Here is a 23,568-nt window from a genome sequence, read left to right as displayed (position 1 = left end):
GGGTGGGAGTGGTAAAGGTGAGCAGAGACACTCTGGGTCCCTGGTCTCGTGGGGCTTGGAATTCACATAATCTCAAGTGTGACAAGGCCACCCTGCAGAAACTACCCAGTCCTGAGGGGCTGGGGCACAAGCGGCAGAACCAGGGACAGAGCATCCCTCTGGCTCCTGAGGTCTTCCGTCTCTCTCCTGGGCTTTGTGTTTAGTGCTGGTCGGCCGTGGTAGAGGGTGCTGTCCAAACCCAGACCAGGACTTGTGGTCTGGTGGCTGTGGCCTAGGGAGAACGAGGCTTGCTGCTCTTGGCTCCCCATTGAGGGCAGGGTCTGACATCAGAGCTCCTGTAGCAGCAGCTTCTCCAAGGTCTCCAGGACTGAGTGATGGCCTGACCTCGATCCTTCAGGGATGATCTGTCTGGTTGCCCAGAAAGTGGTGTGTAGGAACCACACGCAGCTCCAACGTGGGTTTTGCACGCACAAATGCCAGTAGGGCCCAGGTGTACTGACAAAAGTCCAAGAAGCCAAAAGAAAGCTTCTGGACTAAACTGACACCCCTGCATTGTGGAGAGGGGAGGTGGGTGGATGATAGTGATGGCTGCATCTGGGAGGAGGCTGGGCATATTGCAGCTAAAGAAGGGGGAGAAGGGGCTTCTCACTCATTCATTCAACATTTATTGAGCACCTACTGTGTGCCCTGTGCCCTAATTGGCCAATGCCTTTTCTCAAAGCTGTGTGTGGGATGGGGCTGGGATTCTTGTCCCTGGGGCCCAACTGCCAGAGTGGCACAGGCGAGGCCACCTGCTGGCAGGGAAGGAGGGAGGAGGAAGGCCAGTTGGGATTTAGCAGTAAATGAGACAGACAAAAATGCCTTTGTGGAGCTGATATTATTGTTAGGAGAGACATGTAAGGTAAATAAGTAAAATATACACTATGTTAAATGGTGATAAATGGTAAGGAGGAAAAATGAGACAGGAGGGATAGGAAGAGCGTAGGAGATGTTGAGGTTTTAGATGGGGTGACAAAGAGCACGAAAAAAAGACCTGGAGAAAGTGAGGGAGTGGGCTGCGTGGCTCTAGAGGGAAGAGCACTCCTGGCCGTGGAAAGGCGCTGAGCTGAGGTGTGCCTGGTGGGTGGAGGCCAGGCTGGTTGGAGCAGCGTGAGGAAGGGGAGAGCAATAGGAAGTGGGTCAGAGATTGAGAGCTGGACACATAGGACCTTCTAGATCACAGGAAGGACTCTGCTGGGAGCCAGAGGAGTGATAAACTCTGCCTTAGATTTTAATAGGATCATCTTGGCTGCTGTGTTGGGACTAGGCTGCAGGGGCAGAAGCAGGGAAATCAGTAGGAGGAGGCCACTGCAACAATCCAGATTGTTTTGTCCCAGCACACGGCATGCTTCCTGGCACAGGGCAGGCACTCAACAAATACTTACTGAATGATGTGTGTATTAGTGATGCCCAAATACCAGACTGGTGCCATGCAGGCTAGATGGAGAAGGTGTAGAAAAAGATCCCCATCATCGCTGCTGGGGATACTGATGCAATAGGTTTCTGATGGGGAAGAGGGTTTGGATTTTCAGTACAGACTACAGGTAATTCTGGGCAGCAGGGCTGGCCTTCTGGTGTCAGGAATGCTTTTTGGCTGCAAGTAACAGAGACTAACCACCGATGGCTTAAACAAGGAGGATTTTATTTTTATTTACAAGAATTCTATAGAGGAGGATGGCTGCTGGCATTGGCTTGATCAAGTGACAGTAGGTACAATGTCTGTGAGATTCTCTTGGCCTTTTTTCTCATTGTAGCAAGATGGCTGCTGTGGTTCCAGGCATCACGTCCTCAATCAAGGCAGGAAGACGGGAAGGGCAAGGAGGTGTTACCCAATCTGTCTCTTTTATCAGAAAAAAGTAAGCTTTCCTAAAAAGCCCCTGTTAGACTTCCTCTTAAATTTCACTGGCCATACCTGGTCACATGGTCACCCCAAACTGTAAAGGAGGCTGGAACAGTGAGAATCTGGGTTACAGCTGCTATAGTGGGAGGGGGCTGGAGAGATGAGTTGGGGCTGATCACTGGGGAGTGAACAAGCGTGTCTGCCGTGGCTCCACGGGACAGTGTGGTACTCGAACTCCCGTCTCCTTTGGGGGCTTTGTCTCCAGTGACTTGCCACCTCTCTGGAGCCCCTCTGGGGCCCACTGAGTGAAATCCCGAGCATTCCCTTGGAGGGACTTCACCATCCTAGGTGCTCTGTCTCGCTTCTCCTCACATGTCTGAACAGAGACCATGAGGACTACTTTGGGGAAGCAGGGGTCTTTATTTAGGGACTGTTCATTTGTAGCATTATTCTCGCCTGGCAGACATTTAAAACAGCATTACCACCTTCTCACTAAGACCGTCACATTCAAGAGCCTTTTAGAAGCTCAACTTCAACACACACACACACACACACACACAGCCTGTCCATATTCACAGCCCATGGCTTACACCACACACAGGAAGAGGATGGCTTTGGTCACCCTCCAATCGCCCCGTTCGGGGTAAGACCAGGATGATGCCTTTCCTCCCACCTTTGTTCCAGGTATCACACAGCATTTCAGCGGCAGCTCTTTCTGGCAGTCTTGGCGGGATGGAGGGTGGTGGAGGGAGTGGGGTGAAAGGAAGTGCTTTTCTAGTATGGCCCTGTCACCTTGAATGATGAGTTTATGAAATCAGAGGCAGGTATTTTATTCTTCAGGGGAAAAAGAAACAGGCTTGGTTTAGTCTCTAAATCTTTAAAAATGGGATAGGAGCAAACAGTTAAAACATCTGGTCTCATGGGGGAAGGAATTTTTGAGGAAGGAGTGGATTCAGTGGAGCTGGCCCAGGTGACAGAAACCAAGAAGAGGGTGGGTCTCAGGTGCAGAGGCTGGAAATGGGGATTCAGTGGGGCCAGTATGTAAGGGTGGGAGGCTTCAAACTCCTTTTAAATTTCAAAAACCTACAGTAATCACTGTGTATTTGCTCTTCAGAGGCTTTGGGAAAAGGTTTAGAAAAAAAGGTTGTTTTGGGGGGGGGGCGGTTTTGCTAGAATTGCATCATAACAGTGTGGTAAGGAATGCAGATTGGCAATTATATACATCCCTGGTCACATAACAGAATTTGCTAGGCCAGAGTCATCCTAGGCCCGGGGTTCCTGGGGTGGCGTGGAAAATAAAGAGCGCTTTGGGGCTGTGGAGGTAGGTGGGAGCCTCCAGGGTAGAGGTCCATGGGAATTGAGGGGCAGAGATGGCTTTAGGCATGATGTTTCCAATATTTACCACCCCTGGATGCTCGAGCCTTGCTGCATAAGGTGTGGTCCTCGGACCAGCAGCCGAGGAGCTTGTCAGAAATACGGAATCTCAGCCCTCTCCCCAGACCTGCTGAATCAGAAGCCGTCTTTTAGCAAGATCCCCAGTAATTCAGAGGCACAATAGATTTTGAGAAGCACTGCTCTAGGCTTCTAGGAGCAGGAAGGCTACAGCCCTGGCTTGGTGTGGTTGCAAGGCCTGGACAAGGAGGGCGGTAGAGGAGAAAATAAAGGCGTGGGTTGGGGGGAAAGGCTGGTTGGTTAGTAAGTATGCTTTGACCTGGCATTACAGGAGCCTTCCTCACCCAGGACAGATACACTTGACCCCTTCTCCCCTCGGTGGCTTTCCAGGCAGGCGTGAGATGCTCTGCTTAGCTGCCACACCTCTGGCTGCAGGGAAGTTCTCTGAGCCCTGGGAGCGGGGCTGCCCAGAGAAGGAGGGCCCGATGGGGCCTGGGCAGAATGGTGGGCTTGCTCAGCCAGAGATGGGCCGTGCCTCATTCTCTCAACAATGCCAGAAAAATCTCCGCAGGGCTCAGAAGCCCCTTCGGGAGAGGGGCCTTGTGAAAGTTTTCCTCGCTGGGGCTTTTTGGAGCAGGAGAGATGCGTGCTCAGAGGGAAAAGCCTGGGAGCTGAGAAGCCCCCAGCTTTGGGGGGAAGGGGTGAGGGGTGGAGCTGGCCCTCTTGGGGAAATGCATTTTACAGGAGCCAGCGTGAACATCACAGATGTGCCAAGGCGGGGGCCCAGGGCAGCCAGATACAGAAGGGCTGGAAGAGGGTGTGGGGGCCGAAGGCGGGCTGCAGGGGGCGCTGGAGCTCCAGCTCTACAGCGCTCTCTCTTCACTGGTCAGTGTGGCGATTCTGCGCAGATTCTCCCTGACTTTAATAAATTCGGGAGCACGGTCCTCCTCCTTTTCTGGTGGCTTTTCCAGCTGAAGGAGAGAGAAGCAGGTGCGAAGTAGGTGGGGGCTGTGGGAATTCCCATTCTCAAAAGCCACTGGGTTTGGACTGGGGGTCCTCTCTGGGGAAACAGAACCAGGATCAGGTTTGCCACCATCCTGGTACCTGGGGGGACAGAGCACGAGACTATGTGCTCTCCCTGACACCTGATTCAAATTGCTTACCTCGTCTGGGCCCTAGGTTCCTCATCTCTAAAATGGGAACTTTACTGGGCTCACAGGGCAGTTGTGAGAAGGAAATCAGAATCAGCATACAATAGATTGGGCCAATGAGGAAACGGAGGTTCAGAGAGGGGGAGCCACTGGCTCAAAGGCACACAGCACAGGGAACGGCAGAATGAGGACTCAGACCGGGGCTGGTTTCCTGGTCGAGTTGTCATTTTGCTCCTTTTTGTCCACTGTGGCCAAAAGCAGAGCTCCTCCCTGGGCCAGGAGACAATCTTGGAGGAGGCGCGGGCTGGGTTTGGGCCCCCCACCCCCAACCCACCTGGTTCAGCCTTTGCTGCCGTCTCAACAGCTCCTGCTCAAAGGGACACTGCAGCCGCTTGGCCTCCAGCTCCTCCTTCTTCTTCTTGATGAGCTGGTTCCGCCGGCGGTGCTCAAGGACGCGCTGTAGCTCCGGCTTGCTGTCCACGCCCAGGCCCCTGGGGTTGCGGGAGCCATTAGGAGATTCCTACTTCCCCCCACCCCAGTCAGGGCTGCACCCTGAAGTGACATCAGCCTACACCGTTAACTCATGCAACGCTCGCTCGTGGCAGTCCCGGGAGGTGGAACCATCACTGTCCCATTATACAGAGACAGGAAGTGAGGCTCCTAGGACTTAAGACATCAGTCTAAGTCACAGCTATGAAGGGGCTGAGGGAGACCCAGGCCTGTCTAACTGCAGAGCCCAGGTGTTGAGGTATTTCGGGTTATTTTCTCAGGTTAAGTTTCTAGAGGTGGAATTGCTGGGTCAGGCTCTTTTAAAAGATTTTGGATACATATTTCCACCTGCCCCTTAGAAAAGGTTATCCAGTTTATACTTCTGTCAACAGGGTACAAGAGCATCTATTTGTCCCTACTAGTCAATCTTTCTATATTTGAGAATCTGGTAGGCAAAAAAGACTTGCTTTTCATTTGTTTCTATTAGTCACATGGACCAGACTTTGAGATTTTTGTCAGCCATTTGCATTTCTTCTTTTGCGAACTAACCATACCTGTCTTGTGTTAATTTCTCTTGATGGTTTTTTTAAAAGAGATACATATATATTAATTTTTGTCATTTATATTGCAAGTATTTTCTCTGATTTGTCTTTAGGCCTTTTTTAAATTGTGGTGGTTTTTGGACATTGCAAGGGATGACTCTAAAAGGCAATCTGAGAAAATAGTTGTAATACACAGTCCTCCATTTCCACAAAACGAATTAGTGATTGGCTGACTCCAAAGATACAGAGGGCCGTCTGTAATAGGCCCTTTTATATATAGGGCGCTTGAGCATCTGTGGCTTTTGGTTTCCGTGGGGAGTTCTGGAACCAATCCCCTGCGGATACAGAGAGATAACTGTACTAAGGGAAGGGAGGGACAACATCGAAGATGCAAAATGATACTGGAAGGAGGTATGTTTCACAGAGCTGAAAACTTGAAAGAAAATCACAGCCTGTGCCAATACCAAAAACGGCCAATAGAGGGAGTTGCGAAGGCGCTGCGGCCTTCATCCTGGTGCTGGTGAGCAGGGAGGCAATTCCCAGTCCAAGACTGCCTCTCATTGTGTCCCCCTGGCCTCCCTGCTCCACTCCTACCCCCTCCAGGACTGTAACACACCGAGGGTCCACAAGTCTCCTCGGGCCTACCTCACAGTTCGCTCCAGCCACTCTGAGCTACTCCCGTTTCCCGTCCATTCGCACGTGCTCCTCCAGCTGCTGGGGACAGACTTCCTCCCCGGCCACGCCCACCTGCTTGCCAGGCTAAGGCCCGCCCACCCTTCAGGCCTTAGCAGAGGCATCACTTCTTCCAGGAACTCATCTTGGAGCCCTCCCAGCGGCCTCCTCAGGGGTCCCAGGCCCATTTGTGCCCCCATCAAATGTGCCCCATCAAAGCACCCACCTGCTCTGTGAGGGCAGGAACTGGGTCCTATTCCTTCTTGTCCCCCCAGGTCCGGGCATGGTGCCTCACACACAGTAAATGTGAATGGAGGGCAGGCAAAGGGGGGCAGCTGGGTGTGAGAACAGGGCCTGTGGACCTTCTCAGTGTCTGCTAGTGACCATGCAGGGCACCCTCAGACCACCCCACCCCCCCCAGCCTCTAGGAGCCCCAGGCTGACTACCGGGCCTGCCTTCCATGAAGGGCACCTCCGCAGGCCCCAGCAGGCCAGCCAGGCACCTGCCAGGCTGAGGCAGCTGAGCTCTGCTCCCACCTTCTGTGGTTCATGAGCAGCTCTCGGTGCAGCTCCTGGTGGCTCCGGGAGGCCTTGACGGGGTTCAGCAGCTTCTTGGGCTTGATGAGCTCAGGGTTCCACTCTCTGTACTCTGGCGGGGCCATCAGGCCTCCGACGTCCGCCCGCTCCCTCTGGATCTCTGAGTACATGGAGGCTGTAGGGATGGACGGGGGAGTTGGTCAGAGCTGGGTGCATAGGCTCCCCCATCCCTAGGGGCACAGGAGAAGGCGAGGGTTGGGTGTTAGATGGACCTTGGCCACCCACTCCTGCACAGCCCTAGGCAGCCTACCTGACTTTGGGAGCCTGGGTCTCCTCACTTGTGAGATGGAAATATTTGAACCTGTGCACAATGATGTGCGACTTGGTCACAAAGGATGGGCTGACACGTGCAAATGTTTTTAGCCTGACTTTGAAAACCATTTTTCTCCCTCCTGTAAAAAGAATTGTTTATGAGCTCCTATCAGAAAAAAAGCACCCTCTTATTGTGCAACTTCCCTGTCCATACTTCCACATTCCCTCGTGGACAGGTCCAGCCTTTCACTAGATGGAGGAGGAGTGTGTGAAACCCCAGGACTGCTATGTCTAATCACAAAGGGAGGGTTGTCATCTTTCATGTAGATGTCTGGCTTCTCGATGGCCTCAGTTCTACCACAGTAGCTTGAAATTTGTCAGTTTCCTTGAGTGAGCAGAACAGCTCCCTCCTCTCCGAGCTGGCTCCCTATCCTTGAAGTGTGCAAAAACAAGTCTGAGAGTGAGTGTGGGTGAGAGGGAGAGAGGAAGACGTCTTGAGAAAAAGTCTCGATGGGGTGACACAGCCTGGCTACTAGCTGCACAGAGTATTTAGAGTGAAAATCACTGGCTCTGCCCCCTGCATGACTCCTGCTTGTCTGAGGTTGAGCCTGTACTGGCTGCTAGACTCTGGCAGGCTCTTGTCTAGTATATCATAGGCACTCAATAAATATTTGTCAGTAATTGATAATAAGACCTCTGAGGTTGTGCAGTGAGGAAACTGAGGCTCGGAGAGAGTCTTGGGGAACCAGTGTCTCCCTACTGCACCCACCAGGCTTCAGTCTCCCTCTTAAAAACCACCAAACCCCATGTTGCCTGTGGACAGAGCGTCACTGCTTCCCTCCCACTGGGAAAAGGATGAAAGCTATTCTCCCCCGATGAACAGGGGTTCTCCCAGTAAACTAGACGGGATGGTGGTTTGTGCAAGAACCTGGAAGTGAGTAATAGCTCACCATGGGGTTGGAAGACACAGAAGGAGGGTGGTTTGATGGCATGTAAATTGCAAGGTGACCCGCGGGGATTGTAGGCATCAAAGGGGAGGGACTATGCTTTGCCAGACACGTTTGGCATTTCTATTATTACCTGTTGTAGGGCGCTTTAGGAGGGCTAAGTGAGACCTAATTTGTAAAGATGCTGTGTAAATTGGAAAAAGTGTTAATCTAGCTACGTCCAAAATATCTTACAATAATTAAGTGTCAGAGCCTAGAGACACAGTTGCTATTTCTTTCTTGAATTCACATTCTCAAAACTTTCTAAAATGAGAATTCTAATTAATTTCCTTCCTTTTTTTTTGTAAGGCTGTTTTTCAGGTTATATCCTTCCTGTATCCAACCTTAAAAAATGACTCTGGCAGTGTTTGATAGTTAAAAATGGGCACTTGACAAAATAAACAGTTGGCTATATCAGTCCCCCCCCTTTAAAAATGTAGATATTTTTTAGTCTGTGAGATTAAGGTGTCTGAAAGCCACTGCATTTGAATACCCTGAATCACACTGGAGTTTGGGGAGATTTTTCCGCTGCTGCTGCCTTTTCCCATTATCAAGTCTACCGGTCTCTTAACTGAGTAATTCTCAGCTACGTACTTACCTTTCTATGCCCTCAGGACTCATCCCACGCAGGCCATCATCTCCCCACGCGGCCTGCCCTTAGTCCCTGTGTGCCCCAAACCTTCCAGAGCATCATAACTGTTATCAGTCACACCATCTTTAAAACAACTGTGTGTTGCCAAAGCGATCAGGCAGGAAACAGAAATTATATAAATTCAGGAAAGAAGGCAGAATTAATATTTGCATAAGGTATCACTCTATACCCAGAATTCTGAAATAGATTAACAGAGAAGCAACTGGAACTAATGAGAGAATTCAATAATGTGGCCAGATACAAAATAAGTACAGAAAACCATAACAGGAACGATTATTGAAAAAGTACATAATAATACAATTATTCATTCATCCCACAATGTTTGAGTTCCTATAATTTGCCAGGTATGGTAGTAGATGCTGGACACACAGAAATGAACTAAGCAAGCAAGGTTCCCCCTCCACAGAGCTGACCTTCTACTAGGGAGGCAGACAGCAAACAGGTACAACAATGACTGCATATTGCCCAGACTCAAGGAACCGGGAGGACCCTCATTCAGCCAGGTGCAGCGGGCGGGCTTCTCTGAGGAGGTGACCTTTAAGATCTGAAGATTGAGAAGGAAGGAGGCTGTGTGGGGCAGAGGGATCAGCATGTGTGACTCATGTACCTTGAACAAGCTTGGTCTGTTCAGGGAACAAAAAGGCATAGTGTGTCTGCAGTGGCGTGAGGGAGCGACAGGGAGAGTGTCCCGAGTGAGGGTGGACGGGTGATTGCAAGTAGGGGTAAGATTGCGCCTGAGTTTTAAAAGGTCATTCTCGCAGCTCTGTGGGGCGGGGGGTGCTTCCAGCAGGTTTTGGGAGTTTTTTTTATATGACTTTGGTTTCTTTTACTTCCAATGGGCAGCCTCTGTCTTTCCCATTAAATTCCAGAGGAAAAACATCTGATTGGCCAAGGTGAGGACCTTCACCCCAAAAGGTCAGTGGCTGCTCTGGGGCAAGTCCTCCGCCCCACTCCCCTCACCCCAGGCTGCTTGGGCCAGGTCTCTCCAGCTAGGGTGTCCTGAGAGATCCAAGCCCCTTGGGAAAGTGACCCTGATGGGGCAGAGGTAACGTAAGCGTAAGGTCATCTGTGCAAAGAAAAATATGGATGCCCCAAGGAAGAGCTGGCAGGGAAGGACAGGCCGATTGAGGAGAAAGTTGAGTCCTAGTGAACATCGTTCCCTGGTTGTCAAAGAAAAGCTGAGCGAAGCTGAGGTGTATGGATGGGGGAGCCCATAGACCCTGAGTGAATGTCGGCTCAGTCCCTGCCCAGCCTTGGGCAGGTGTACCTACCCTCTGCAGCAGGAGTCCAAAAACTACAGCCTTTGGATCAACTCCAGTCCCCGTCGAACACAGCCCTACCCCCGTTACCTACTGTGTACGGCCGCTTCCGCGAGAACCGTCATGTTGAGTAGGTGTGACAGCTGCTCTCGATCAGCACCCTTCTTCGTGAGGTGATACTTGCATGGTGCTCGGCAAGTGCCTAGCACTGAGTCTAGGACTCCGTAAGTCCTGGCCACCAGGGCCGCTACATACAGCGAGGCAGGTTGTGCACCGAACGACTCCAGGGCCCCACTCCTGTGGATGAAACTGAGTGGGGATCCTGGAATTGCAGTGTGGCCACCCCATTAGCTAGCTGTTAACCATCACTATTAAAAAATCCCATTTCTAGTTTTTGATTGAGGTTCTCATTCTCCTTAAAACTACTGGTTAAATCAGTGAATCTTAACCCTGAATGCATACTGGTATCACCAGAGGAAGTTATAAAAATTCTAATTCCTGAGTCCTACCCAGGGATTCTGATTTAATTGGCCTGGGAGGCAGCCTGGCCTTTGGGATTTTAAAAAGCTCCCGGGGTGATTCCAACAGTCAACCAACTTTATAAATCATGAAGTTAAAATATATATATATAAAGAAAAAGAAAAAATGAGGCTTCTTGGCTTTAGTCTGAGTGATTTTCAGCTGACTGGTTGGCCTGGCTATCACGGGCAGGTCTGGTCTGAGTAAGGTCACAGTTCTTAGCAGTTGTATGACCTTGGATGGGCCATGGGTCTTTAACCTCCTGGACCCTTCTCCTCTGTGAAGTCAAGATGCTGTGAAGACGGAACAAGCTAAAGTGGAGGGAAGGGGGTCGAGGGAGCCTGAGGTGACAGCTAAACTGAGTGTCTTGCGTGTACAATGGGCAATGGGCAAGCAATTCTCACTTAAGATGTGGGACTGACCTCATCTTTGGGGGTGGTAATTCATAGATCAGAGGAGAGACTGGGAGCTTCTTGCTTGGTTCTTCCCTGGTTCTGCTAATGATGCAGGAGGTCCCACAGCTCCCCCCAAGAAGCCCCACGCTGGGCAGGGCTCAGCTAGGATCGCTGACTGCTCCCAGCTTGAGCTTCCCAGCCACTAGGGCATGTGTGGCTAATGTTAGGGGGGCAGCTTTGAAACCAAACACTGCTGCCCGTCGGGCAAAGGAGAGCAATAAGGAGAGACCCACGTGCCAGTGCATCCTGAGAGCAGCTACGGAACCCTAAGGTGTCGAAGGCTCTCCCCTGCCCTGGTGGTTCTGGTTTTGTCTTTTTGGTGGCATCAATTCTAACAAATGACATGAGGCAGTAAAGCAAAGGGGTTTAGGCAGATGTTTTGAAGGCGACAGACTGGCTTTGAATCATGGCGGCACCCCTTCCTAGCTATGTAACCTTGGGCAAATAGCTTAACCTCTCTGAGTCCCTACACAGTGGAAATAATGCTAAAACCTACTCACGGGGCTGTTTGGACGGTGCAATGATGTAATGTGTGTGATGTGCTCAGCCCAGTGCCTGGCAGTGATGCTCACCAGAGGGGACCTGTGGTCCTCCTATCCTGAGGGGACCTGTGTTGAGCACGTGACATTTGATAAAGGCTCACTGACCTCCATCTGAATCTCATCGCCCCAGGAGGGAGCCAAGGGTGTTATTACTCCCATTTCCTAAAAGAGAAAACTGAGGCTCAGAGAGGCCAAGCTACTTGTCCAAAGATACACAAAACAAATGGCAAAGCTGGAGCTTTCAGACTCCAAGTTCTGTGCTCTTTCCACCATTCCACTGTCTTCCAGATGCAAAGTGTCTTTCAGCCAACAAAGCAGGTTTACATCCCTCTTCTCTCTCTGGACACTCAAGAAACCCCATTCAAGAGGCAGTGTGAGCCTGTTTCATAGATGAGAAAATGGAGGCCTGGTAACCAGAGGATTCCTATCCCATACGAAATACAAACTCTCAGCAGGGAGCCCCAGCAGCTTTGGCCTTAGGCCAGAATCCACAGGCCTGTCTGCCCACAGCTGGTCTTTGTTTAGGAGGGGACCAGCTGGTGGCCTTTACTTCTGGGGGTGTTGGTCAAAGTCTTCACTCCTCTGCCCTCCCTCCCCCTGCCTTTGTTCCTCATTACTGTTCAAGCTGCCGGGCTCAGAACACAACTCGGGATCTCCTTGGATCAACATTGCATGGAGTGGAGGGGCAGAGGAGAAGAGAGGCTTTTAGAATAACTCTGGCGAAGGAGAAAGAGGCATTCAGTACAAGTGACAAGCGTGGCCGCTGGATTTCCTAACCCTTCTTGCTTTTTTCCGCCCAGTGGGGAAAGTGCCCATTCCTATTTCACTGGCCAGCAACCAAGGAACAGTGCATCTGAGAGCCTCCTCCAGATCTCCAGCCGCCCATGGCCGATGCCCGGAAGCCCCGTCGGAGCTGCTGTCCATTGGGGTGCAGCCTCCCTACACCATGAGAAAATGACTCAAGACAAACTTTCTGAATATTTTGTCTTGAGTCCGCTGTGACCTCCTTGTTTGTAAGGTCTCAGTGGGCACTCAGGGTTTCGAGTCAATTCCATAGCAAGTTCCAGGGCTGGACGTGGGAGGTCCTTAGTGAGAGTACTGTGCATTTGACAAAGGAACAATGCCAGCAGACCAGACATCCGTGCTGACCACCAGTGGCACGGTGCCTCTGGCAGTGAGATCCCGGCGGGACTTACCACCAACAGAGCTAAGAGCCACTCAGGATCCAAGCCTACCAGAGACAAAGGTACTGGAGCTGCCTCACAGCTGAGAAACCGCTAGGTTTAGAAGCAGTTTCTAAAAGTGACGCGCACAATCCTATAACCCCTGAATTTTGGCCCAAGCCCAGCCTTGCCTCATACTGCAAAGTGCCGGAGCCAAATCCCCCAGAAAGGTGAGCAGGAGACATAACCACGCACTCCCCATGTGCGCGTCCTGCGCTCGGCACCTCACAGCCACCTCCTGAAATCCTCACAACAGAGGAGGTAGGTACTACCGAGACCTTATTTTACAGAGGAGGAGACGGGCTCCGAGGGGGCACCTGATTTTCCCAGGTCACACAACCAGCAAATGAAGACTCTAGAATCTGAGCCCAGCCGCCCGCCCACTCAGCTGTGCCACCCACAGCACTCGGGCCCTTTTCCATCAGGTGAGAGAATTACAAGCCTTACACAGTGAACTTAGGTGAGGTCACATCATACATGACTTCAGAGTCATCTCAGGATTTAGAAGACAGATCAGTAAGAACAGAGGGCTGAGTCTAGGCACTCCCTGCACTTCTGTCCTTTTCCCAAACCCAGGGTGCCAAGAGGCACACCCGAGTCAGTTCACAGAGAGGGGACGTAGCCCCGGTACCTGGGCTCAAAGAGCTCTGCTCCCCTGACAGCACCCCCACCCCGGTGCGCCCTCCTCCCGGCACCAGACCCAGCTCAGCAGCAGGTGAGACAGAAGAGAAATGGTCTTACTTCTCGGCTGTGCTGTTGGGACGGGAACTCGGGCGCAGTGTGTCTGGGTCCTCACTCCACCGGAGAGTCCCAGGCTAGCAAGGAGGGCCGCCTCTAAAGGGCGGTTCTTAAAGCCCTGGGGATGAACTGTGCCAACGAGTGAGGCAGCTCCGCATTCCTGTTTATTCTGGTATCAATAAAAAGGAACTGTTGCTATAGTAACGGGTATTGCACTTGGTACTCGGCCACTTCCCCGATGCGGAACACCGTGTCCAAGCCACATGCCGGGAGGCACAAATAAACACCAATTTTGTCAGACTGTTGAGGAATAAGAACATGCCAAGCTTTGTTCTGAGCAAGGCAGCTCATGTAGAGGCATTTCCCTTGCTTCTAACGGGAGGGTCAGCAGGAATGCATCCCGGTACTTCCCTGATGGAGGGGGAGCCGAGCCTCCCGCTGCAGTGCCCAACTCCTCAAGAGAAAACGGCGCTCAGTGCAAAAGGAGGGGAAAGAAACTACGTTGAATCAGTTCCAGGTCATCCACTGACAGGCCAAAAACTCCATCTATCTTACTTACTCGATACCCTGAACTTCAGCTGAACTTCAGAGAGAAGCCAACAGGACGTTGCACAGGAGAGAGCAGGGGAGCAGAAGCTGGCTGGCTCTGGGCCACGATGGCCCTTGTGTCAGCCTCTGCTGAGCCTTGGTTTCTGTGTCTGTCAAAGGTGGAGGGTGGTCTTAAACAACAGGGCGGTGGAGAGAAAACTCCAATGAGATGACATTAGTGAAAGCATGTAGTCTATGCTTTTCCTACAGAGAGAAGTAGACTCACTGCGATCTGACAGCAGGGCCCCAGCACGCAGCACTGTGCCTGGAAAGGAACTGCGTTCCACAGATCTTGGCTCAATGAGTCTGTGTGAATGTGAAAATAAAGAATGTGTAGCTGCTGGAGGCTAATGTGGGTGTTTACAGATAATAGAGGCATTCTCCTACTTTCAGAATCAGTGTTCACTTGAAATTATTTAAGTGTTTTCTAGCTTTTGTCATCATCCTTAATCCCCTTAGGAAGGAAGCTGGCATCTACCAGTTAACCGTGGCCCTCTCTAAAAATAAATAAAACAGATCCAAAGGGGAAGAGGTAAAGTTATCATGTGCAGATTACCTGATACTATGTATAGAAAACCCTAAAGATGCCACACAAAACCTGTTAGAACTGATAAATGAATTCAGCAGGATACATGATTAATATACAGAAATCTGCTGCATTTCTTTACACTAACAAACAATGAAGTGTCAGGAAAGAAAGCAAAAAACCAATCCCATTTAAAATCACATCAAAAAACACCCCTTAGAATAACCCAACCAAGGAGGTGAAATATTCACACGTTTGGAACTATAAAACATTGGTAAAGGAGAATGAAGATAATTGAAAGAAATGGGAAGATACCCCATGCTCTGGGATTGGAATAATTAATATTGTTACAGTGGCCATACCCAAAGCAATCTACAGATTAATGCAATCTCTAATATCAAATTGCCCATGACATTTTTCACAGAAATAGAACAAAGAATTCTAAAATTTATATGGAACCATAGAAGACCCCGAACTGCCAAAGCATCTTGATGAAAAAGTACAAAGCTGGAGGCATAACCCTTCCAGACTTAAGACAATACTACCAAGCTACAGGTAATCAAAACAACATGGTATTGGCACAAAGACATATACATTAATAGAATAGAGAGCCCAGAAATAAACCTCCAAACCCACGGTCAATTAATCTTCAACAAAGGAGGCAAGAGTGTACAATGGCGAAAAGGCAGTGTCTTCAGCAAGTGGTGCTGGTAAAGCTGGACAGCTGCCCGTAGATCAGTGAAGTTAGAAGACTCCCTCACACCTTACACAGACATAAACTCAAAATGGCTTGAAGACTTAAATGTAAGACATGATACCATAAAGCTCCTAGAAGAGAACATAGGCAAAACATCCTCTGACATAAATCATAGCAATGTTTTCTTAGATCAGTCTCCCAGAGCAGAAGAAATAAAAACAAAAGTAAACAAATGGTACCTAGTAAAACTTTTAAGCTTTTGCACAGCAAAGGAAGCCATAAACAAAATGAAGGGGAAAGACAGTCAATGAACTGGGAGAAAATATTTGCAAACAGTGCAACTGACAAGGGCTTAATTTTCAAAATAGATACATATTTTGAGTTCATACAGCTCAGTATCAAAAAAAAAACAACCCAATCAAAAAATGGGCAGAAGACCTAAATAGACATTTCTCCAAAGACTTACAGATGGCCAACAGGCACAAGAAATGATGCTCAACATCACTCGTTATTAGAGAAATGCAAATCAAAACTATAGTGAGGTATCACCTCACACTGGTCAGAGTGGCCATCATCAAAAAGTCTACAAATAATAAATGCTGGAGGGGGTGCGGAGAAAAGGGAACCCTCCTACACTGTTGGTGGGAATGTAGTTTGGTGCAGCCACTATGGAAAACAGTATGGAGATTCCTTAAAACAGTTACCTTATGATCCAGCAATCCCACTCCTGGGCATATATCTGCCCAGACAAAACTGGAAAAGACAAACTTTAATTCCAAAAGATACACTCACTCCGGTGTTCATAGCAGTACTGTTTACAATAGGCAGGACACAAAGCAATCTAAGTGTCCATTAACTGATGACCGGATAAAGAAGCTGTGTTTTATATATACACACATATACATATAATGGAATACTACTCAGCCATAAAAAGGGATAAAATAATGCCATTTGCAGCAACATGTTTGGACCTAGAGATTATCATACTAAGTCAATCAGCCAGAGAAAGACAAATATTATATGATATCACTTATATGTGGAATCTAAAAAATAGCACAAGTGAACTTACTTATAAAACAGAAACAAACTCACAGACATAGAAAACAAACTTATGGTCACCATAGGGGAAAGGGGGCAGGGATAAATTAGAAGTTTCGGATTAACAGATATACACTTCTATATATAAAATAGATAACAAGGATTTACTGTATAGCACAACGAACTATAGTCAATATCTTGTAATAACCTATAATAGGAAAGAATCTGCAAAAATATATACATATATATGTTATAACTGAATCACTTTGCTCGACACCTCAAACTAACAATATTGTCATTCAACTATACTTCAATAAAAAATGCAACTTCGGTCCTCTCTGGCCTTTATGTTATTCATTTAATGAACTTCTATTGAGTACTGTGTTCCTGGCACTGTTCCAACTGTTGGCAATACTGTGTGATGAGACAGTGTCCCTGTGCTCAGGTAACCTACATTCGAGGTGAGGTTTAGACAGAAAAATAAGGAGACAGAAGAAAATGTTAAGATATGATGAAAGCAAGACTGGGCGAGGTGAAAAGGAGGGACTGGGAGCTTAGGAAGGGTGGACAGTGGGGAGGGGACCTTTGGGAGGCCTGAATGGGGAGGTGGAGAGCATTCCAGGGCGTGGGCAGAGCTAGTGGAAAGGCCCCAGGGTGGGAACGGGCTGGGTGTGATGGAAGGAGGCCAGGGGGGCTGGAGTGCTGGGCGTGCAGGGAGGTGGGAGAGGGAAGGAAGAGGGGTCAGGGACAGGTCTGCGTGTCCTGGGATCCTTGGTCCAGCCTGCCATCCTAGAGCCACTTCAACTTACAGGGTCACAAATTCTCTGATATAAAACAATTTTCTGGAGACAATGTGTGTTCTTTTTTGTTTCTTCTTCCTAAATTGTTCTGCTCACTGTACTTTGAATGGTGCCTCCCCCAGCTTCGCATCCTGCTGCAGCTTAACTTCACTGCATTCTGACAGTGGAAGACTACACCAGATTCTTGTCAGACACTCTTCGCTGCCCCTGGTCTCCACCCACGTGTTGTCCCACTGTGCAAACGACTAGTATTTGGGGCATCTCCCAGCGCCCACAGTGGCTTGTCTGAACCAGTCCCAGTGTCCTGACAGGTGGAGGAACAAGAGGGATCCTTGGGCAGGAGGACTGCCAAAAGCCCACAGCCTGGGGCAGACAGATGCCACAGTCCAGCTCGCTCCAGAGAAACGAACTTGAGTCCTCGTGTCAGCAATGCCCCCGATTCCCACTTTGTGTTCCCCTTTAAAATTTTTTTTTTAAATGGAAGTACAGTGAGTTTATAATATGTCAATTTCTGGTGTACAGCACAGTGTCCCAGTCATGCACACAAATATATATATTCATGTTCATATTCCTCATTAAAGGTGATTCCAAGATATTGAATACAGTTCCCTGTGTTATACAGAAGAAACACATTCCCTTTGTTAGAAGACTGATGGCAGCCCCAGAGCAACTGACCGCCAAAGAGTTGGGCAGGAATCCCCCAAGGTTGGGTGCCATTTTCCCCAGGCAGCTGGGACTCATGGACTTCTTCCACTAAAGCTCTTCTCATAGTCCACCCCGTGTCCACACCCATCAGGCTCACCTACCAGACCGCCAGCCGGCAGGCAGAGGCCTCACCTTATTCTTTTCAGTATTCCTGTCCCAGTACCCAGGTGCCCAATAACTGCTGTTGACCAGACACCAAAGACACATACCCCTGAGCTTGGAACAGCACCCCCTTGCTGGCTGTGTTCATGCGTGTGTGCATGTAACTGTGCATGAGCTCAGCAGCCACCGGATCCCAAGCCATACCTCATGAGTGAGAAATTATGCTAAGTTCCATAATGGGATGCAGTCAATAGCACATCTGTGTATTGCCCCCAAAAGATGCCCACTACATGTTTGGTAAGAAAATCAAACTGCAAAATCATCTCCAGTCTGATTCCTCTACCCTTTCCCCTGCCCAAGATAAAAAAGTGTATACACAGAGAACCAGTCTGGAGGCACATACACTGAGCAGTTAATGGAGGTCAGTTCTGGATCAGCGTACCTCCAGTGTCATTACCAGCCATCATTTGCAAAGAGTGTTAACATGAAATTCCTGGGCCATGCTTCTAGATTACTGTATTAGAACCTATGAGGGGGAGCCTAGGACTCAGGATTTTTAACATGTCCCCCGGGGGATCTGTTTATATCCAGGAGCCTGAGAACCACTATTCACTATTCTATAGCATAAAATTGTAGGCCCTTCTTTGTCACAATATTTCTGTAGTGCTTGTGGCTTCAAAAAAACAAACAACAAGTATATATTGCCTTTGTTAGAAAAAAAAAAAACACAGAGATAAGAACACAGGAAGGAGTAACCTTTTCCAACAAGCTAAGGTTATGCTTCACATCTGGTTCAGACACGTACATTGTGCATATTGGGAACTAGTGGCCTTTTGGGCAAATGAGCCTTTTAAGAGTTGACTCCAGGTAATGGCCAAATTCAGCTTCAGTTGCTGCCTCCTGCCTTGGTCTGTGTGGCTTTCCGTGGAGGTCTTCCCATTCTCCCGCAAGGCAGGACTCTGGAATACAGGGGTCTGGGGATGCGAACTTTTGCTCGGCCCCGTGGAAGACTGAAGGGGGATCCCAAAGGCTGAGCACACTCCCCCCACTCCCCTCCCGTCCCTTTGAAGTTTGTTTTCTTGGGAACCAGAGGAGCTAAATGCAAGAGGGTAGTGGAGACCAGGAGAGGAAGTCGTGAGTGGGAGCTGAGGAATTCTCCTCCATCTATACTGGGCTGGGGCTGCAGCTTGCATTAAAAAACTCCAAAACCCTCTTCCTTTCATTTTGCTCTCCCTTTCTCCAAGCTGACAGGCGCCTGGAGCAGCTTATCTGAGCCCACAAACATCAGACAAGAAGTTTCCATGGCAACTCAAAACTTCCTCCTCAGCCCTGTATTCAGTCTAAGTCTCCAAGGCCCCTTTTCAAGGTCTCAGTGAGATTTCAGAGAAGCCACTGACAAAGCATTTCTTAGGATCCAATCTTCCTCCCACCCCCAACATACTCTGCTGAAAGGACATGGCGGGAGAAGCTGTACTGGCCGAAAAACTTGTCATGGGATCCGTGGAGAGATTATAAAAAGAATAAGAGTTGCCTTTACAACAAGTTTGAACCAGGAAGAATTTACCCAGTGGAGGGATTTCAAGCGTGAAAACAGGAAACTGTGAGGGAGTGGGTAAGAACTAGGAGTCTTGTTTCAGAAAGCTGGCTTTCAACCCAGCTGCAATTAGGCATGGTTAATCTGGTCTCTTAGCTGCAGAAGGACCCTGGGGTACCCCAACTTCCAGCATATTTTAACTCACTTGTAGCCAGTCAAGAAATGAACAGTAGATCAAGACATGGGGAAGGGGGTGTGAGTGTGTGTGTATGTGTGTGTGTGTGTGTGTGTGCAGAGGGGAACCTGGGCAGACCACGGCTTGTCAAACCAAGCAAATTTCCGTGATTCCTAGCAGTGGGGTTGCCAGATGTAGCAAATAAAAAGGCAGTATGTCCAGCTAAATTTGAATTTCTTATAAGCAAATAATTTTTTAGTGTAAGCATACTTGTACAATATTTGGGACATACTTACACTAAAATATTATTCATCGTGTATCCAAGATTCAAATTTAATTTGGTGCCCTGTATTTTACTTGGCAACCCTACCTGGCAGGCAGGGACAGAAGCCATGGCTGCCCATCCGGGTAGAGAAGCACAGTTGCTGACGCCCACAGACATGGGGAGGTGTCCCTCGGTCCATGCAGCCAAGAGACGCTTCCCTCCCTGCCAGGAACCTGGCCTGAGCTCCAGGTAAGATGCAGGTAATGAAATTCAGGTGGACTTTTACTACAGCACTGCACAGCTTTCCCCTCGTGGCCATGAGTTATTATTCCCCAGAGTTGACCCTTCATGCTCGGTGGTTAAGAACATGGGCTCTGGTGTCAACCTAGATACCAATCCTGGCTCTACTGCTGGACAGCTAGGTGACCTTCAACTTCCCGTTTCCTCATCTCTAGAATGGGGCATGGGAATAAAGGAGATATGGCATGGGAAGCCCTCCACACAGTGCCTGCCACAGAATCAGGGCTCCAAACTGGTAGCAGTTAATGTAATAATGCACTTAAAAACAGTAAGATTTTCATCCAAGTGAAAAAAGTGGGATTAAAGACTAAAGCCAGTACAGTCTCAGCAATGTAAAACAAACACACAACCACACACACACCTTGCAGAGCAAAGGCCCAGTGTTACCAGTGGCTGATTATGGTTTGTGGGATTATGTGTAAGGCTTCCTCACTTTATTCTCGATTTCCCAAAATATTCATGATGAGTATGTGTCACTTTAATACTGAGAAATTTTTTAAAAAATAATCTGGAATGAAACACTTTCTGAAATTGTTACTATTACTTGATGCATGACTTGAGGCTACTTGAGGCTACTGTAAATGAAAAAGGCGGCCATCTTGGGTTTGATTCTATAATCCCGTCCTTGGGGGCTTCTAATGGAAGGGGGCTCTTGCCTCTTTCACTCAATGGCCCAGTTGGGTCCTCACCCCTACTCTTACTTCTTGCTCTTTCTTGTGTGAGACAGCCAGAGTACTGGTGCAGGGGCACATGGCCTGGGGTTTGAATCTCAACTCTACCCTTGATTGGCTGTGTGACCTCAAATAAGTCATGTTGCCTTCCAAGCCTCAGTTTCCTCATGTTTCAAATGGGGGTTAATACTACTTACCTCCCTGAGAAGAGGGACATATCTGTGTTACTTATCAGCCCTTCCATAGGGCCTAGTGCATAATAGCGATCAGTAGATATTGGCTGAATGAATAAATGAATGAAGTTGATGACATGACAGATGTACAGCATTTGGCCAAGAGTACGGCAGTACCTAGTGACTAGCAGTTATTTGCCATTATTACTATACTCCGAGGATGTGCAGACTTGGCATAGATGGACCGAAGTTTGAATGTGTCTTCTACCCGTTAGTGGGATAGAAAAGTTCCCTTAGCAGGACCATGGGCATGCTGCTTAAACTCTCAGAGCCTCAGTCTCCTCATCTATTAAATGGGGATGACAAGTGACCTTGCAGAATTGTGAAGACTGAGTCAGTGACACGGTGCCTAGCACAGTGTAAATGCTCCCTCCACTAGGCTCCAGGAACCCGCCCGTGCTCCCTTCCTGCCTTGTAGCTGTGTGGTACAGTTACCGGGCAAGTATGTGGCCCCTGGACTGACCTTGGTATGTCTGCTGTTCTGGATGTGTTGCCAGAAAAATGTTTCCCTTTGAGTGAGGCTGGTAGCTGCAACTCCAGGTTAGAGGGAACACAGGATCTTCAGATTTTAGAGATACCTTCTCCTAATCTTAGAAGATAGAGACGCGTGTGAAGAGTACTTTGTAGGGACATGTTTGGAGCCGGTGTTTAAAATAAGCGTCTTCGAGTTACAGAGCTCCTGGCTTTCTGCCTGCCCTGGCTCAGCCCGATCTAGGACCCTCCCCCAGGAAGGCGCCACCAGTCCTCAAGTCTTGGCCAGATAGTGCTTTTGGACGTAGAGAACCCTTGTTTCAAAGTTCCCAAGCAGTAACTCCGCGGCGGGATCTCTCCCGGGCGCAGCCAGTCTCAGTAAGTAAGAAAGGCAACGGGTCCCAGAGCAGCCGGCGTGCGGGCCACGGGGCAGCTCGCCCCGCGCTTCTGGCTGCGGGGCTCTGCGGGCAGGACTACTGCGTGGGGTGCGTTCCTTGCCCAAAGCAGAGGGTAGCTGCCTCGTGAGCCCACGCCCCTTGGCATCTTCCAATCACGTGCCCTCAACTGGCAGGGAGCCGGCAGGAGACCGATTTTCACCTTCTCTAAACGTCTCTATCCAAGCATAAAGTCCAGAAGGAAACACCAAAAACGCTTACTGTGGGCATTCTTTTTCTTCTTTCTATGTCCCTGCGTTTTCCAAATTATGTTTATACTGACCGTATATTAAGTTTGTTTCATTTCCCCAAATACATCTCTTATTGTCCTCAGTAGAAAAGTAATATATGCTTCCAGCAAATGAGCAAAAAGACACATAGGAAGAAAACACTTACCATAAATGGCATCCTCAAAAATCAGCACCCATTGTTTCTTTCCAAATCTTTTTCTCCTTAAATGCATACGTCAAGAAAAACAGTTCCTCGCCTTCCTGTGTCTTGCCCTCCTTTCCCGTCACTGGACGTCAGTAGCCCTTCACCAGTGGGCTTCTGCTTCGCTGCGCCCCACCGCATGGACCAGGCTTACCCGTCCTCCCACGCCTACCTACGCCTTCGCGCGTGGGCCGAGTCGCTGCCTAAGAGGCCGGCCAAGAGGTGGAAGCTGGCAGGACTTCAGCCATCAGGAAAGTTGTGTGTGTGTGTGTACTCATACAGAGGAAGATCTCTAAGCGAAGATCCCCAAAAGGACAAACGTAGGAAGGAAAGAAGGAATCAAAGCAAGCAAAGAAGAAAAAAACTAAACAGAATGAAAGAAGGGAGGAAAGGAGGAAAGCAGAGCAGTGAAGAAGGACCAAGGAGCCTAGCGGAGAGCTAGCCAGCCAGGCGCTGAGAGCGCTGCGCCTGCAGGGCCCTCCCGCGCTCTCCCCGAGGCCAGGGGCCGGGTAGCTTTGCCCCCACTTACCCGACCTGAGCAGCACGGCCCGGTAGAGCCCCGTGGCCTCGGCGGGCCCCCGAGCCCGCTCGCCCAGCCTCTGTGCCATGCGCCCTCGCGCCGGACTGCGGAGCGGCTGCTGCAGGCTGGAGCTCACCGGCGGAGCACAGTCCCGGGTCGGAGCACCTCCGCCTCCGTGAGACCGTGACCGAGGTCCAAACCCCGCCGCGGATCAGGTTACAGCGGCGGCTGGAGGGGGAGGGACCGGGGCTAGGGGCAGGGCAGGTATCTCCGTCCAGGCAGGAGATACGGCGCGGTAAGTATCTGGCCTGAGGACTCCAGGCCTTGGGGTTCCAGGGCCAAGGCGAAAACCCAGCATCCTGATTTCCAGCCTCCGACTCCTACCTATTCTTCTCTGTTTACCTGGCTGCTGGCTTGCTGAATGCTACAAGCAGGTGTGGGGTTCTAAATTGCCAACCTTGGGATCAGATCCCAGCGCCACTAATTAACAGCTGTGTGACCCCACGATTTGATTATCTAACCTTACAGTCTCAGTTTTCTCATCTGTAAAATGGGACAACCCATAATACTTATCTCTTAGGGTTGTGAGGGCAACCAACACATATCTGTATCTCTCTCTCTTAGAACAGTGGCTAGTACAGAACTGTATACTGGCATTTTAAAAAATGTATTCCAAGGCGTCCTGGGGTGGGTGATACTGAGAAGCAGAGGGCTTCACTGGGGGGAAGAA

The 23,568-nt window shown here is 49.5% G+C and overlaps 1 protein-coding gene across 3 annotated transcripts; it reads right to left on the bottom strand.

Annotated features, from left to right (window-relative positions):
- Positions 1–1,660: 1,660 nt before the first annotated feature.
- Positions 1,661–23,004, bottom strand: FAM107A (family with sequence similarity 107 member A). Of its 3 annotated transcripts, none has more exons than XM_014559375.2 (4): positions 22,848–23,004; positions 6,662–6,836; positions 4,757–4,913; positions 1,661–4,242 (listed from the first exon to the last, which is right to left on the bottom strand). In XM_014559375.2, exons 1-4 carry the CDS (start codon positions 22,924–22,926, stop codon positions 4,135–4,137), a joined length of 519 nt encoding a protein of 172 aa, XP_014414861.2. In that variant the 5' UTR covers positions 22,927–23,004; the 3' UTR covers positions 1,661–4,134. The 3 variants fall into 3 exon arrangements, with proteins under 3 accessions (XP_014414861.2, XP_014414860.2, XP_014414862.2); XM_014559374.2 differs by lacking the exon at positions 22,848–23,004 and adding an exon at positions 13,351–13,506; XM_014559376.2 differs by lacking the exon at positions 22,848–23,004 and adding an exon at positions 6,972–7,185.
- Between the last annotated feature and the right edge of the window lie 564 nt (positions 23,005–23,568).

This window comes from Camelus ferus, chromosome 17, assembly GCF_009834535.1.
Source record: "Camelus ferus isolate YT-003-E chromosome 17, BCGSAC_Cfer_1.0, whole genome shotgun sequence".
Classification (NCBI taxonomy): Eukaryota; Metazoa; Chordata; class Mammalia; order Artiodactyla; family Camelidae; genus Camelus; species Camelus ferus.
Note: the sequence above shows the minus strand (reverse complement) of the source record. Positions and strands in the feature narration are given on the sequence as shown.